This window comes from Aphelocoma coerulescens, assembly GCF_041296385.1.
Source record: "Aphelocoma coerulescens isolate FSJ_1873_10779 chromosome Z unlocalized genomic scaffold, UR_Acoe_1.0 ChrZ, whole genome shotgun sequence".
In the NCBI taxonomy this organism is placed as follows: domain Eukaryota; kingdom Metazoa; phylum Chordata; class Aves; order Passeriformes; family Corvidae; genus Aphelocoma; species Aphelocoma coerulescens.
The window spans coordinates 18,228,241-18,243,751 of NW_027184085.1; the positions used below are offsets into that span (position 1 = coordinate 18,228,241).

At 41.4% G+C, this 15,511-nt stretch overlaps 1 protein-coding gene across 1 annotated transcript in view; it reads left to right on the top strand.

Moving 5' to 3' along the window:
* Positions 1 to 15,511, top strand: part of RAB3C (RAB3C, member RAS oncogene family) — a 129,016-nt gene that overhangs the window by 52,480 nt on the left and 61,025 nt on the right. Inside the window, exon 3 of the mRNA XM_069002042.1 lies at positions 13,494 to 13,612. Coding sequence (XP_068858143.1) covers positions 13,494 to 13,612 — 119 coding nt within the window. The remainder of the gene's footprint in view (positions 1 to 13,493; positions 13,613 to 15,511) is intronic.

The window sequence follows — 15,511 nt, forward strand, 5'->3', positions numbered from 1 at the left end:
ACCATCCCAGTCTCTGCTTGTGGAAGGGCCATCTGCCTGATGGTTGACATCTTGGTCATCATCAGAAGAGTCATTAGGCTGATGATCCCCATTCTGGTCGCCATTTGGATGGTTGGCATTCTGGTCATCATTTGGAGGTTGCCTGTTCTGCCTCTGGTGCCGCAGGTCAGGGCGAACACATTTTGAAGGTAGCCACCGTACCCCAGTATCTGTGGAAATGCAAGCATACCCACGACCCCAAACGATGAGCCTCATGAGGGCCTTCCCACTGGTTAGTGAGTAAATTCCACACCCAGACTTTTGCCCGGGGCAGTTGTGTCTCACCTGCAGACTGCAATGAGAGAAAATGATTCAGAATAACAGGATTATTTGAATTTTGTGGTACTGTAAGGTGATTAATTGTATACAAAGCTTTTGCTAGTCGGCCTCAGTAACCAAATTCAAAGGTTCCTGTGAGAATCATTGAAAAGCCATGATAACAGCCCTTAATTCAACTAACTAAGCAGAGTCTTACTTGGATTGGTGGGTTAAGGAACCAGCACAAAGGCAGTGTAGGATACTGTGCACCCTTACACACAGTGACCCCTGCTAAAAATTTGTCCCAATCCGTACTCCCCAAGCTGCCAACACGTCCCGTCCCCAAAGGTTAAGGGAAGTGGTAGCAACATAAGGCCTAATCATAGCTGTGAGTCCCTCTGGGTCCCACACCACCACAGGCCGTTCGCTTAAATAGCTCTGTGTGGTTCCTCCTACTCCTGCGATGGCCGATCCCACCGGGGCTAAAGGCCATGCGGGAGGCCATGCAGAGAAGGAGATGATGGTTACATCAGCACCCGTATCAATCAAACCTCGAAGCTGAATCCGGGGTGGACGGGCGTTTGGCAGGATCAGGGTACATGTCATCTGTGGCCTTTGGTCAGAGATGTCTGCAGTCCAGAAGGCCTGTGGAAGTCCCGTAGATCCACTGCTGTTATCTTCATGAGTTTGTTGTTCCATCCTGGGGAGACAAAATTTAAAAGGCACTAATTTAGCAAGGCAGGTCTTTTCAGGAATACTTACAGGGGGTTTTTGCGTGGAGACCATAGTGTGAATCTGACCTTTAAAGTCAGCATCAATAACTCCTGAGTGCACCAAGATTCCTTGATGGGCAACGTCAGGTTTTTCTGCCAGCGTCGCACTGGATCCCTGGGCTAAGGGTCCATATGCATCCAAGGGAACCTTGTAAATACCGCTAGAGTCTAAGACGACTGCGGCTGCGGTGTGGACGTCAAACCCGTCTGATCCGTGGGTGCCGTCTGATCCCTGGGTGCCGTCTGATCCCTGGGTGCCGTCTCTAGGGTGGCTGGGTAGGCCTGTGCCTGTACCTGTGCCATTCTCTGGGGGAGCGACTGCATCGGAGAGCAATTCCCCCTCCTTGCACCTCAGCAGAAGTTTCCCAACAAAGGCCAACCATCAGCATGAGTCAGAGATGTACAATAGTCTGAGCAATGCCCTGGCCTGCCACACCTCTTGCACTGGGGGATCGGTGTGTTTTCTTTTTGGCTCGGCTTAGGCCGCTTCTGTTTTTTCACCTGTTTTGGTGTCTTTGGTTCACTATCAGAAGATGCGTGAACAGGCTGCAGGAAAGCAGCCAAAGCAGACCTTTTCTGGTTCCCAGATCCCACCTTAGCGCAGGCTTCGACCATGTCTGTTACCTCAGGATCCTCTGGTAAGGCATCTATGATTTTTCTGCACTCTTCATTTGCGTTATCTCTCACTAACTGCCTTAACAAGAACTGTCTTAACCTGTCATCCTCAACCTGCTTCTCAAGAGAAGCAGCGACTTTCTCTACAAAAGAGAGCAATGACTCTGATTTGCCTTGAACTATTTCAGTATATCGCTTTCTGGGTGCAGATATCTCTATGGTTTTCAACAGGGCAGCCATGCCAACCTCTTGAGCTTGCTGCAGGACACTAGAGGACAAAGTACCCTGTAGGCTGGGATCAGAGAAGGGCCCAGTCCCCGTCAAAGCATCCACTCCTGCTGTCTGTCTAGGATCGTCAGCAGGGAGCTGCATATTCCCTAATGCAGCCTTGTTGGCCAGCTTTCTCCAGGTTTTCTCAAAAACTGTAAATTGTATAGGTTGAAATAGAATTTGACCTAAGTGTCTAATATCAAATGGAGCAAGCAAGTCTGTATTTATCACCCTTATTTTCTGCATAACCTCAGCAGAACCTAGCCCATGTTGTGCCACCTTGGATTGGAGGTCCTGGGCAACCTTCCAAGCAATTGCCTCATGCTTGTCATGCTCCCCTGAATCTGGGAGAGCCTTATACACTGGGAAAGCTTGGATCTCCCCATTTGGGGAATCCCTACCATCCTGAACTTCTGGCACAGCATGTGGATGGAGTGTAACAGCTCCCTGGTTACCTCCAGAATCCTCAGATCTATTTGGCATTCCAAGTGTTTCCCATAACCTCCAGTCACCCTCCTCCAATGCTCACACCTTAACTCACTCTAAGAAGCGGCTGTAGTGGGTCGGACGCACTGTTACCGTGCAGTCCTGAAAGGTCCCGGGGAGAGACTGGCACAGCCTTTTTCTTCGCCACGCGGCTACAGCCGCCTGACGACCTGGGGCCAGAACCTCATCTGCCTCACTGCCTGACGATGAATCATCAGGCAAAGGCAACTCTGAGGTGCTGGGAGTGAACAGAAATGGACGGGGAGGGGCACTTTGGCTAAGTTCAGTAGAGGCAGAACAGGCAGTACAGACTACAGCTGGCTGCGCTGCAGTTTGGACAGCAGCTTCTTTACAGGGTGCTGTCTCGGCCAGTCCTGACCAAGCCGGTACTGGAGCTCCTTCCGCCATCTCTGGGGCTACAGCCATGCTCGGCGCTGCACTTGTCTCTTGCACCACAGCCGCGCTCGGCATCACGGTCGTCTCTGCTCCTGTTTTACGCTCCCCGCCGCGCGCGGTGCTGCTGCCCCTGGCCGCTGCGGAGCAGCTGCCACCGCTTCCGGGTTTTCCTGTGGCAGCGCCACTTCCGGGTTCGCCGCTGGCCGCACCGCTTCCTGGTTTGGAGCCGCAGCTTCCGCAGGCAGCGGGGGTGTCGCTGGCGGCGCGGGCTCGGCGCGCCCCCCACAGCAGGGTGCCTCTGGCATCCGCTGCAGTAGCAAGCTGAACAGGTCCTCCAGCCTTTGGGATAGGTTCAGTAATTCTGTCAGCAAGGGCAGATGCTGTATTAAAAGGTCGATGGCTCGGTTCTGTGACTGCGCAGAACAGTCCAGCACCAGGGAGGGCAGCGGACCACACCCAGGCAGTCTAGGTGCAGGCATGCCCAGTGCTGCGCCCGCTAAGAAGTTAGACCCAGATGCATACACAACCGGGCTAGGAGCCACCCTGGGGGTCCAGTTTGCTAAGCCGCTAATTCGCGGCCCTGGATAAGCCGTGGCTGCCGCCGAGCTGAGTGGCAAGGCAGACTGTGTGCCCTCCTGCAGCCCTGACACCCCCGCCTCTGCCGGCGCGGGGTCCCTGGGGGCCGCGGAGTCCTGCGATTGTGCAGGGTGAGCTGGCACAGGCTCTGCCTGTAGAGCCGGGGGGTTTTTCCAAATCCACCATCATTTGCCCCGGAAGCCCGGTCAGCGGGGTCCCCCCCGGACATTTCTCCATCACTCATCACCGAACTAGGCGAGCCAGCCCTGCTGTCACAGTCAAGGTCTGTCAGCAGGATAAATAAGAAACGCCAGGTTTTGTATATTTCTAACGCTGCTGGCTCCCCAGTCGGGAGCTTGTGTTGGACAGCACAGCCGAGTTCCTGCCATAAGACAAAGTCCAGGGCAGTATCTCTGTCCATGGAAATCCCTTTTAAGGTAGCCCAGTCTAATAATTCCCAAAGTGAGTTTTCAGGAATGGAGGTGTGCATTATACTAAACACACCTTTCCAGACCAGTACCACAGCGTCGGTTTGTGAGCTGCTGTTCGCCATTTCTCAGTCCTGTCGGACCTCCCGGTCCCAGGGGGGAAGGGGAACAGCGTACCTCTAGAGGAATTTGGCTTGGCTCGCAGCAGGAGGACACATCGCAGTGTGCAGATCACATCGGGGTCACCAAATATTACCGCCGGCCTGGTTCCTACGGTATAGCACCGTGTCCCGCAGCCATAGGGAGGAGGAGGAGAGAAGATCCAGTAGGCAGGAATTGTGCAGCAAGATTGATTTATTTAATTATTTTACAAACTCTTTTGTAGACTTTTTTTCTTCATAGTCTAATTGGACAAAGGACCAGCCACCCCTTGGGGGTGATTGGCTAAAATCCTAAAACATCCATTGTAAAATATTTTTCTACTCTACCATAAACAAGACTTTTCAAGGTTGCAGGTGGCTTGGTTGTTTACATTCCCTGCTACTTCTTCTGCGTGAGAGAAAAGTCTCTCACGGACTTAGAAAATAGCAAGAAAATCCTTGCTCGCAGCATTTTTGTATCTACACATGGACACTTCTAAAACTTCAAAAGCTATTCTTTGAAGTGTAGAAGTCTTGCTGATGTTTTGTTTGCCTCATGCTTTTTGAAATATAAATATAGGAGGAAAAATTCCCTGTTAATAACCTTCATCTTTTGATACCTGTTCTTTGCTTCGCTTATTATTCTATTTGTTGAAGAAACTCTTGAGTATTTCTTCCTCTCCTAGAGAGGAGGTCCATACCCCTAAACCTGTCAGTGTTTAAGAGACATTTGGACAATGCCCATGAAAACATGCTGTAGCTTTTGGTTAGCCCTGAAGTGGTCAGACAGTTGGACAGTCTCTTCCAACTGAAATTTTCATGGGAGAGTCCCTTCCAAATGAAATTCCCTTTGCCTTTGCCTTTGCCTTTGCCTTTGCCTTTGCCTTTGCCTTTGCCTTTGCCTTTGCCTTTGCCTTTGCCTTTGCCTTTGCCTCTGCCTCTCCTTTTTCTTTTCCCTTTCACTTTCCATTCTTTCCCCTCCTAGGCTTGGCAGTTACACTTTCTGGTAAGACTGTTTTTCTCCCAAGTTTGATTTTAAAATTACAAAGTCATTACAATTGCTAAATATGCTTATACATATGCTAGGCACAGAGCTCTCAAACAGTCTGACCTAAAAGAAAAAGAGAGACCAGGGGCCAAATTAAACAGCAATTTAGATGATATCTGATCTAATTATGCCACTTTATGCCAGAATTTCCCACAAAGAGAATGCAAACATAAGGCACTGTACTTGAAATAATGCAAGATTCGTAGATTAATCACACATGACATATTTAATTTCTTTTTACAACTCACTCTTTAATAATTTACTGTTTTAAACCATAATCAAATAATGGACATGATTGGTGGGTGTGGATTAAACACTGTCAGCTGCTGATACATTTTCATGGTAAATAAATATTTTCTTGTCTCAATAACCTGTGCTCTCTTCAATTACTTGTCTCTCATCAAATACCAGGACATTGGAGAAATGTTCTAAGCATGACTTTTGATACACAGCCATAGTTCAGAGGTATTTATTGACAAGCAAAAGAACACAATGGCCTATAGTTTTGGATGAAAATATTTCCTGTGTCAGTGGAGGGAAACAGTCCCAGGAGCTGTGTTGTTGGTGGAGAGAGAATGGTGCATTCTCTGCCTTTGATACATCACTAGTGAAGCTCTCCAGAAAATACCAAGTGCTTTTTCAGTTGAACCTTAGAATATAAAATACCTGCCTAAGTTATGATAAACAAAGAGCTTCCAGAATTTCTTTAGGTATTTTTGATGCCTGCCCCAAAAAGCAATGGCTGCCACAGACAGAAAAAGCATACAGAAGTTGCCTATAGGTCCTCCTACAAGGAATCTTCCAGACAGCTCTGAAGCAGCATTATGTTACCAAGGTAGAAAGAAGCTATTGTAGCACTGACCACACTTTAGCCCAGTACTTTTATTCAGTAGGCATTCTAAAGCACAAAGCTCTGCCTATTATCAGCCCTCATCTAAGTTCTGGATGGGATTGGACTTCTGTCATGCCTGAACCCTTCCACAAATATTGAATTTATAGTTTCTTGATTAAAGTAGGTAAAATGTGTCTGCTTCTGTGTTGCAAGTTGTCTTCTTTCCTTTTTATAGGTTTTAAATTTAAAAAAAAAAGATGGGAAAAGTACAAGTTCATAGTCATTTCAGTGAGCCTTTAAACATGTTTTTTTAAACTTAATATTCTGACTAGAAATGCATTCATTTACTCCTGGGGAGGTTTGGAAGGTTATTAGTATTTAATAGGAATGTGTCTGTAATTTGTTCCAAATGAGAGAAACTTCACCGCAGATTTAAACACAGAGGTTTATCACAAGAAAAAGTAGATGTGGGGAGAGAGTTTCTGGCAAGAGTGCTTGGTTTATAGTTTTAAAATGTCCTTTTTGCTATGAGGTTGTTTTTCTCTTAGAGTTGGAGTGTTGTAAGACTGTGCTTCCAAAAAAGACCCAGAACAAAATGTGCCAAGCTCGCTGTTGTCATGAGGAAAGAATTATTTTCATAGCTCTCAATAGCCAAGAGGTACTGTTATCTAATCTGTGGACAAGGATTTGCATAATATTTTAACACGATGACACTATTATGCATTTTTTTTCTGTGAAATGAGCCACTAACATAGAACTGTTATCAAAACGGCTGGTCAAACTTTTCCATGGCTATCCATGGATCCCAATTCTAGTCAAGTTATGCTGGACTAGAAAGGACATTGCTACCCAGCTTTCCTAAATTTTGTGCTTTAGGAAGGCATGATAGCTGAACTGCTGAGAATGGACATTTTATGTGAGTCTTAAAAATAAAGGAGAGAGAAGAAAGAACAGGAAAGGGAAAAAGCAGAAAATTTAAAATTGTATTAATTTCAGGCACAATCAGCAACTCCATAGTTGGAGTGATGGAAAGTTAATCTGGCAGTAAAATACTTTTCTAATGCCAGCCTGGACCTTTCTAATCTCTTAGTGCAGGCTCTGCTGTACCTTTGGCCTGCCAGGACAGCCCCCCACAACCCCCTTTTTTCGTCCACGTTTGGAATAATGCCTCTCCCCACTGCTCTGACCCCAGATATTTGCAGCTAGCCCTGCCATGTTCCTGCACCCCTCCTGTATGAGGAATTAACTGTCAGCTCTGATTTTGAGGTGAGTTCTAAGGACTAGCACATAGGGTTAGCTGGTATGTATTGGCAAGCCCAGTAGCTGGCTTTTCATGCTCCAAATGACCCTATATATGTATATATGTGTATATATATTTTTTTTTCCCCTACAAACACATGTATGCATTCACAGATACACACATATATTTTTATGTGTATAAATAAGTGTATATATGTATATACATATACACATATGAATATAAAAGAATAAAAGACAGACTTCCAGGGAAACCAAAGCCATGAGAAATTTGAAAAGAGCTGCTGGGAGGAAATAGGTACATAAGCAAAGACTGAGTTGGCAATACACTGTGTTACATCTTTTGTGCATACATTAGCTAAAAAAAGTGGTTTGAACTGTATTTTCTTCTCCTTGTTGTAAGTACTCATCTGTCTGTGTTTCTATGTGCCTAACACTTTCTGTTGAAAGTGCTGTTTGTTGAGAAACAGTGCTCCTGAGATAAACAGCTCCTCCTGCTCCAGCAGCTTTTCTTCCTGTCCTCTTTTTCTGTGCCCTGCCCAGTTGCTTCTGAAACAAACCCACAGCTGCTCTTCCCTGAGTGGTTAGCAGCAGGCTTCAGGTAGGTTTACTCCTCATCTCAAGAGTTCTTTTGCAGAGGTTATCCCTTGCCCGTGCTTGAATAACTCTTTTGGGTTTTCTTGGGTTTTTGTTTGTTAGTTCTGACAGGGGTGAATGTTTGGGTTTTGGGGTGTTTTTTGTGGTGGTTGGTTGGTTGGCTGGTTGGTTGGTTTGGGGAGGTTATGGTTTGTCATACTTTTATTTTTATCCTTTTTTTTCCTGACACCCCAGAGATACCTGAGGAGAAAGCAGAAAAAACAGAGTAATACAGAGTCTCTTTGATTGAGTATATAAATAACCTTTGGGTTGCAACAACAGGAAAGAAAAACTCATTAAGGAGCTGCGGTTCTTGATTGCTGTGCCAGTTTTGTTTACCTTAACAGAAAAATTTGGCCTGCAAAGTGAGGATTCACCCAACTCACATTTCTAATTTTATCTTTCTATTTGCCTTGCCTTCAAATGTTATGGATATGAAGCAGAGGTGTAAACACCATCCAAGAAATCCTCCTCTACTCTTGCCAGGTTTATGGAACATAGCACAAGCAGTATTTCTATATGAGTAAAACTTGTAGTGAGGAAGTGGATCTAAAAAAGATGTTGGCATACAGAACAGAAATGCAGAGACATGGAGTCACTCAAGCATGCTAAAAAATAAATTTGTGTTTTGCAGGCTGAACTCTCTCATGACAGGCTCATTAAAAGTTCTTGCTGCCAAATGCTGTTTGTTTTCACCTTCAGAACTGTCTGTGTTAATAATGAGCAACTCCACTTGCAAGTTATTTGCATAAAGTATTGTTCCTGTCAGTGGTGCAATGCTAGGCGAGGGTGAGAGGGAGGGCACACAGCAAATGAATTCAAGTGCCTGGTTTAACCCATTGCAAAAACACTGGTGTAGTCTAGGCTGGTATGAGACATTCTTGATGAAGTCCATCGTAGTAGGACTTGACAGTTGGAGGGGTTTACTTCTGTTGAGTTAGATAACTGTACTTTGCAAGTAGGACACTAAATAGTATGTCCAGGATTACTGTCAGAACCTTGGTTTGTATATTGAGACTTTCCACCCCCTAAACTCTTAACTTCATGTGAAACACATGATTCCTCTTGAGTCAGCTAGCTTCCTATCCTTAAGTGTTTCTACTTTCACAGATGGCTATTACATGGTATCTCTCCATTCCTCTGGGAACATTGTTGTCAGCAGCTGGTGCATTCCCCATACACTAAAGCCTCCAATGATATAGGAGTTCCACAGTAATGATGAGAATGTGTAGGAAATTTTCTGTAACATTATTAAAGGGAGGAACACAAGAAAAGCACTGATTCAGGTAGTTACTGTAAAAACAACTAACATATTTTTGCTTTATTGTTCTATTGTATGTCAAATTTCACAGTTATAAATTTAACTCAAATGAAAACCCAAGGTAATCTAGAATTACTTATCTCTCTACCATTTAATGCATATCTGATAAAGGAGAGTTGGCCATTCTTCTTTCCCTGTCTACAGATGTATGTGCCCTATTCAAGATCTTTACTGGTGGAAAAACTTTACTGGTCCTTTTAGCTATTGAATTGATCACAAAAAGCAATGAATTTTTCTAGTATGAAATCCTACATATCAGGATCTGGAGCATGAAAATGTTTGCAGATAACTAATTTCTATTTTACATGAAAAAAATCAGTTAAGAAAAGAAGGCCAACAAAGCATACTAGAGGCATCAAAACACAGAAAGGAAATCTGTGCAAGTATCAAGAGTCTTCCAAATACTCAGGGGGGTGGGCTATTAGCCAGTGTGCTGTATGCAATGCTTAGAAAATGAACAATTTCTTCAGTACTGTAACCACTAAACCTTATAATAATGTGATTTAATAATTAAAATCTGATGCCTGCTAAAAAAGATTCACAAAGATAAGATCAGCTAACCAGAAGCTAATGGAATAGTGTAGCTGTATTAAAAATTGAATTTATGAAAGTGAATGTAATATTTGAAAATATTTCTTGTAGCTGATGATATTTTTTTTTGGTGTGTGTGTTTTGTCTAAGATTTGTAAAATACCTCTTTTTGTCTTCTGTGTGTGGTAGTTTTCAAAAAGCATTCCCTCACCTCTGCATTTTCACTCTACTTGTTTAACAATCATCTGTTCTTACCAGACATTAACTACATGAATGAAGTCTCCAACGTGATCTATGTGTCTTGTTTTCTGCCCATCAAAGATAAAAATGAACTGCCTTGCTTAAAATGCTAGTCAATAGCAGGCCAAATTTTATTCTTCCTTGGGCTTATTTTGTTTCGTTTTCTTGTAAATAAACATCAGTCAGTGCAAATACAGATGTTATATATCAGAATTTAAATCTAAGAAGACAGTCATCAGATTCATTCTGTGGTCTTGCAAAATAGATTAAGATAACATAACAGCAGACAGTAGCCCTACCTGAACTGGAAATAGTTTTCTTCAAGTACAAGTATGTAACAGTACTTGAGGATACAATCATAGTGATTTACAACTATAAATATGATAAAATATAGAAATCAGTTTTCTGCTTAGTTCTTCCATAAGAATAAAAGCTAATAAACAAAAAGACCACGTGCATAGTTGTATTATCTGTTTCAAATAAATGAAATAATTGCAATAAAATACAATATTTAATATTAAAGCTTGTGATTTTTGTAGTGTGCTATCTCTTCTCTCAAATGGTATTTAAGTTCCTTAATGGTCATATAGAAGGAGCTATCCTTAGGACACTTAAAAATATATTCTTGTCTGAATACAAAAAACATGCTTATGAATGTGTGGAACACAAAGGTTAAGTAACACATTGGTGTTATATATAAGTAACACATCGGTTACTTATATTTGTGTCCATTTGTTACATGATAATAAACACTTTACTACATAAATTTTGCATTAGAACTATTAAAATTTTAATTGCTTCCTCATGGCAAGTGCATATAAACTAATACCAACAGGAATGTGATTATCTATATTTGGAACTAATATACTCCACTTTATTAAAGGTCATCTGTCTATGTCATACATACTGAAGTATCCCTTTAGAAAATCTTCTTTCTTTATCATCCTGTTAACATGGCATTAGCTATGAATTTAGAATTATGAATTAGAATTTGAGAACTGCCCCAAATACCTAGTTTCTTCCCAGACTGACACAAATCAAATGCTTGCATCCAGATGAGCATCTTCTGTCCCAAAATCACTGTTTGATCTTTATCTGCAGCTTCGTGCCCCTTTGGGTAATATCATTTAACAACTTTGATCTTGATTTGTTGTCCTTTAAACTAATTTTTTATTCTCATTATTTATTTTTATAATCAAGAGTTCCTAAGCCCACCCTATCTAGCTTTACACTACACAGAAAAGAGTTGGTGTCTTGGATACAAAGCATTATTGACTAACGGCTTTATTGCTAGGGCTGTTCACTCTTACCTGCAGGCAGGCTTCAGTGGAAACCACCCAGAGCAAAATAAGATTGTCTTCAGTAGCACTGGCCTCCTGCTTGTTATACTATCATACATACTAATCAAACATGTCTCTAACTAAAAAACAAGCAAATAGACATTAATGAAATTTGTTTGAAAATCTCTCTTCTGTACAGAAAGGCTGAATACTTTCTGTAGGCCATATTTTGCTTGTGTCCCTCCCAGATGTTTGTCTAATAACAAATCAAATAAATGAAGCCAGCAACAAAAAATCAAAAACAAGCAGACAAAAACCCCTAAAACAGCAACAAAACCTCCCACAAGCCCAAAACCCAAACTAACAAACAAAAATGTGCAAGTAAAGCTTTTTTTTCATAAATGAAATATGCACAGGCTTAGGACACATCTTAATACCTTATTCAGGAAATCTGGGAGCAGCTATCCAAGCTCCTGACAACAGCTGGTAGAAGCTCAGCCAGTTCAAAGCATAAGCAGAAAAAGTTTAGGTCTGTCTGGCCTTTCCCACAAAGACATAACCTAACTTCCTGTGAGATCTGCTAAAGTCTAACTACTGCTTTAGCTTTCCATCTTGAATCACTGAAACTCTATCAAAGCAGCAGCTGCTGTAATCCAGAATTAACAGGAATCATATCTTTTACCTCATATTCTTTAGTTTCAGTAATGACCTTGGATATTTTTTTAATTCTGAAGTGTTCTCTGTTGCATGTAGAATCTCCTTTTCTTATTAGTTTATGGCATGAGTGATGTATATGCAAAAATGGAGGCCCACTTAATCTATTTTTCTTTTGTTCACAAGAGAGTACTTCTAGCCTAGAAACTATTTCAGAAAACATACCAAATATGTTTGTTACTGGTTATTCTTCTTTCTCTGTAGGGAGGTAAATTAAATAGATTTACCTGTTTAGTAAAGTAATCTATTTCCTAGCTATTAAAAAAAATGGAAATAATTATATTAATTTTAAAAGTTTGTTGAAATTAAATATGCACAGATGATCTATTAGTTACAGGATTGCACTGACATATATCTCACCTAAAGCTATTAATATTAATGTCTTAAAAATATTAAATAGGTATATTGGAACATGAAATAATTATGCATTTCCTGTATTTCATTTATTGCTGTTGTGTCTCAAATTTCGTGCAGGCATAGGTGGTTGAATAGTTAGGCTTAGAAGGGGTCTCTGGAGATCATCCAGTCCAAACCCCTGCCAAGGCAGGGCCACCCAGAGCAGGTGACACAGGAGCACATCCAGGTGGATGTTAAGTGTCTCAAGGGAGGGGGACTCCACAACCTCCCTGGACAGCCTCTTCCAGGGCTGTGCCACCCTCAACATAAAGAAGGTCTTCCTCATGTGAAGGTTAAACTTTTTCAGTTTTAGTTTACAGCCATTGTTCCTTGTCCTGTCACTGGGCACCACAGAAAAGTCTGGCATCATCCTCTTGGCACCTGCCCTTGAAATATTTATATGTATTGATGAGATCCACTTCCAGTCTTCTTTTCTCTAGACTAAACACTATGCTAGATGTTGCATATAAATGTATTAACACATAGTCCCTACCCTGAAAAGTTTTAAATGGAAATAAGCAAAGCAAGGAGTGGAGATAAGACTTAAATTTCTACATTTCGTACTTTAAAGGCAGTTGGTTAAGATGAGAGAGGTAACTGGTTTGAGGTAAGGGACAAAAGGCAAATTTCTTTTTTTTTTTTTTTTCTGGATATCATCCTCATTTTAAGAGCACTGCCATACAGTCTTTTCTTCTTCTTTTTTTTTTTTTTTTTTTTTTTCTTTTTTTTTTTCTTTTTTGTCAGCAAAAAGCTGTGTGGTGCTCATTGACAGGAGCACAAATGGCTTAAAATCACAAGAACAGAACAATTAGACATTGCCTTTTTGGTCAATATGTTTCCTGGCTTCAGGAACCATCCTGTTCTCGTAATGAAGGTCCTAAGGATGCTGTTTTGTTCCAGCATTTTATCCAGATTTTACCTCTGTCACAGTGGGAAGGTACAAGGCAGGAGCACAAGAGAAGGTTCTTACCCAGCTCTCAGACTGAATAAAATAAATCCCTAACAACTCGGGATATATGGACTGACGGGGGCCATGCCTTTCTGCTCCTCTCCACTCTCCCCTCATGACAGAATTGATATGTCCCTCCTATTGTGATCCGATGCAGAGTTCTCCTTTTTCTGCTTATTCTCAGGATTGCAGACCTGTACAATAACTCTTGTCAGAGTTTGCTTTCTATAAAAACAAAAACAACAACAACAACAAAAAAGTTTTCAATTTATTTGCAATGTAAAAATTTTTTTTTGTTATTGTTTCAGGACACAGCAGGCCAGGAGAGATACAGAACAATTACCACAGCTTACTACCGGGGTGCAATGGGCTTCATTTTAATGTATGACATCACAAATGAAGACTCTTTCAATGCTGTGCAGGATTGGTAAGTAAAAATTGGAATTAATGTTAAATATCAGAGAATATGTGTGATATTACTTATCTGCTGTGACAATGTAAATTGTTTTGGAAAACTTATTTCCAAATGCAATGCTCAAGCATTCCTATATCCAAATATATAGTTGTGGGTTTTTTTTCAGTTGGGAAAGTCAATGAATATTTTAAAATGTTTTGTATATAATTAATGGTAACCATTGTGTTTTCTGTAATTTCAGTTCATGTACCTTATTGATACTACTAAATCCCGCAACATGCTAATGTGGAGACTCACTGCTAAGATATCAGAAGCTGTTTCCATACTTTATGGAAAAAAATGAGATACCATGTTTGAGAGTCATTTGTGAATTTAATTTTTCATCATGTTGCTTTTAACCATAGCCCAATATACATTGTTATGTCAGTTCTGTGAATCAAGTGTTAAGTTAAGCAAACTTTATTAGAATAGCAGAACCTAGAATGGCTGGAACTTATATTACCTGGAGTTATGTGAATGTCCAGATGTCTCCATAAAAGTGGAGACATCATTTTAATCACACATGTCAGTCAGCATCCAGACAATCCAAAGCTTTTTTAAGTAAAGCTAACCTAAAAGTAAAGCCAGAGTTTCCCTCAGTGACTTTCTTTTTCCTTTACAAGTTATTTTGATATCCAAGAGCCTTCCAGCAGTTCTCTGAGTGATATGAACAACATTTGTCATGTGTGCTCCACATCCTCTCTTGCATGCAAGTTCCCACAGGACAGCTGTGTTTGAAAGAGAATTTTGTTCAGAGTTTGTGTGATTTGTTCAGTATATTTATTTGGCTTTTTTAAAATTTATTTTATTATATGCTCTACTGAGTACTTCTTTCAGGACAAACAAGGTCAGAAATATGTCTCACACTTAAAGAGTAGTAATGCTCTGATGCCTGTTTTTAACAGAAATTGTTGCGTAGCATTAAACCATCCAAGAAAAAGAATTTTCTCTCTTTCACACTCTTTGACTTATTATGGTGGTAGAAAGTGTCACAGAACCCATGAAGCACTTTCCCTCTCAACAGCTGGAGTTTTTCTTGCTCTGTATTAGCTGAGACTGGTAATTTATCACTCTGAAAATAATAAATGAAAACCTTAGCTTGACTCTGCTGAAATGAAATGGGATCTTGGGTTGCCTGACATTTCCCATGTAAGCACCAGGGGAAAGAGGCAACTCCAGACTGTGTCCCTTCTTTTCTCCATCAAGTTATCTGTATGACTCCACACCAAATTGCTCTTGTGAGCAACTCCCTCCATTTAGGAGAGAATCAATAAGCTTGCATGACTATTATAGTCTGGGTAACTGTCTTTGGACAATTGACTGTATCCGAGTGGAGACTCTGCTTGATACTCCAAGAGGAAGGAACCTTTGCTCCCTATGAGTTGTTATGCCAGAGGGATGTTTTGCCAATATTGTACAAGCTGGAAACATCATGTGAGTAGTTGCTGTTACACATTTGTGAGTACTGCTCTATTCAACAGTGTGAGACAGAATCTCCTACCTAACAGAAGGTAGCTGAAAGTGTTAATTCAGAGATGCTGCTGTGAAAGTTTAACAAAAACAGGGAATCAAGGAATACACCAATCTCCCTGCTGAACCTGCAGATGTGACTGCCAACAGCACTGCTTCCTGGCCTTGCCAGATGAAGCACTTTCTTGCTTTGCCCTGTTTTTCATTGTCCATGGGCTGATTCTATTCTAACACTGGGTTAACTGGGTGATAATGTCTTGTCTAGGACCAGCTGTGATCTGAAAATTTCATTGTCCCTTCTCCAGGCAGACCAGATGGCATGCCATGTATTATCTCTCTTCCTCTAACACAAAGACTTCTTTTATAGCAAGTGTAAATATGAGTACTTACTATTAATTTTCC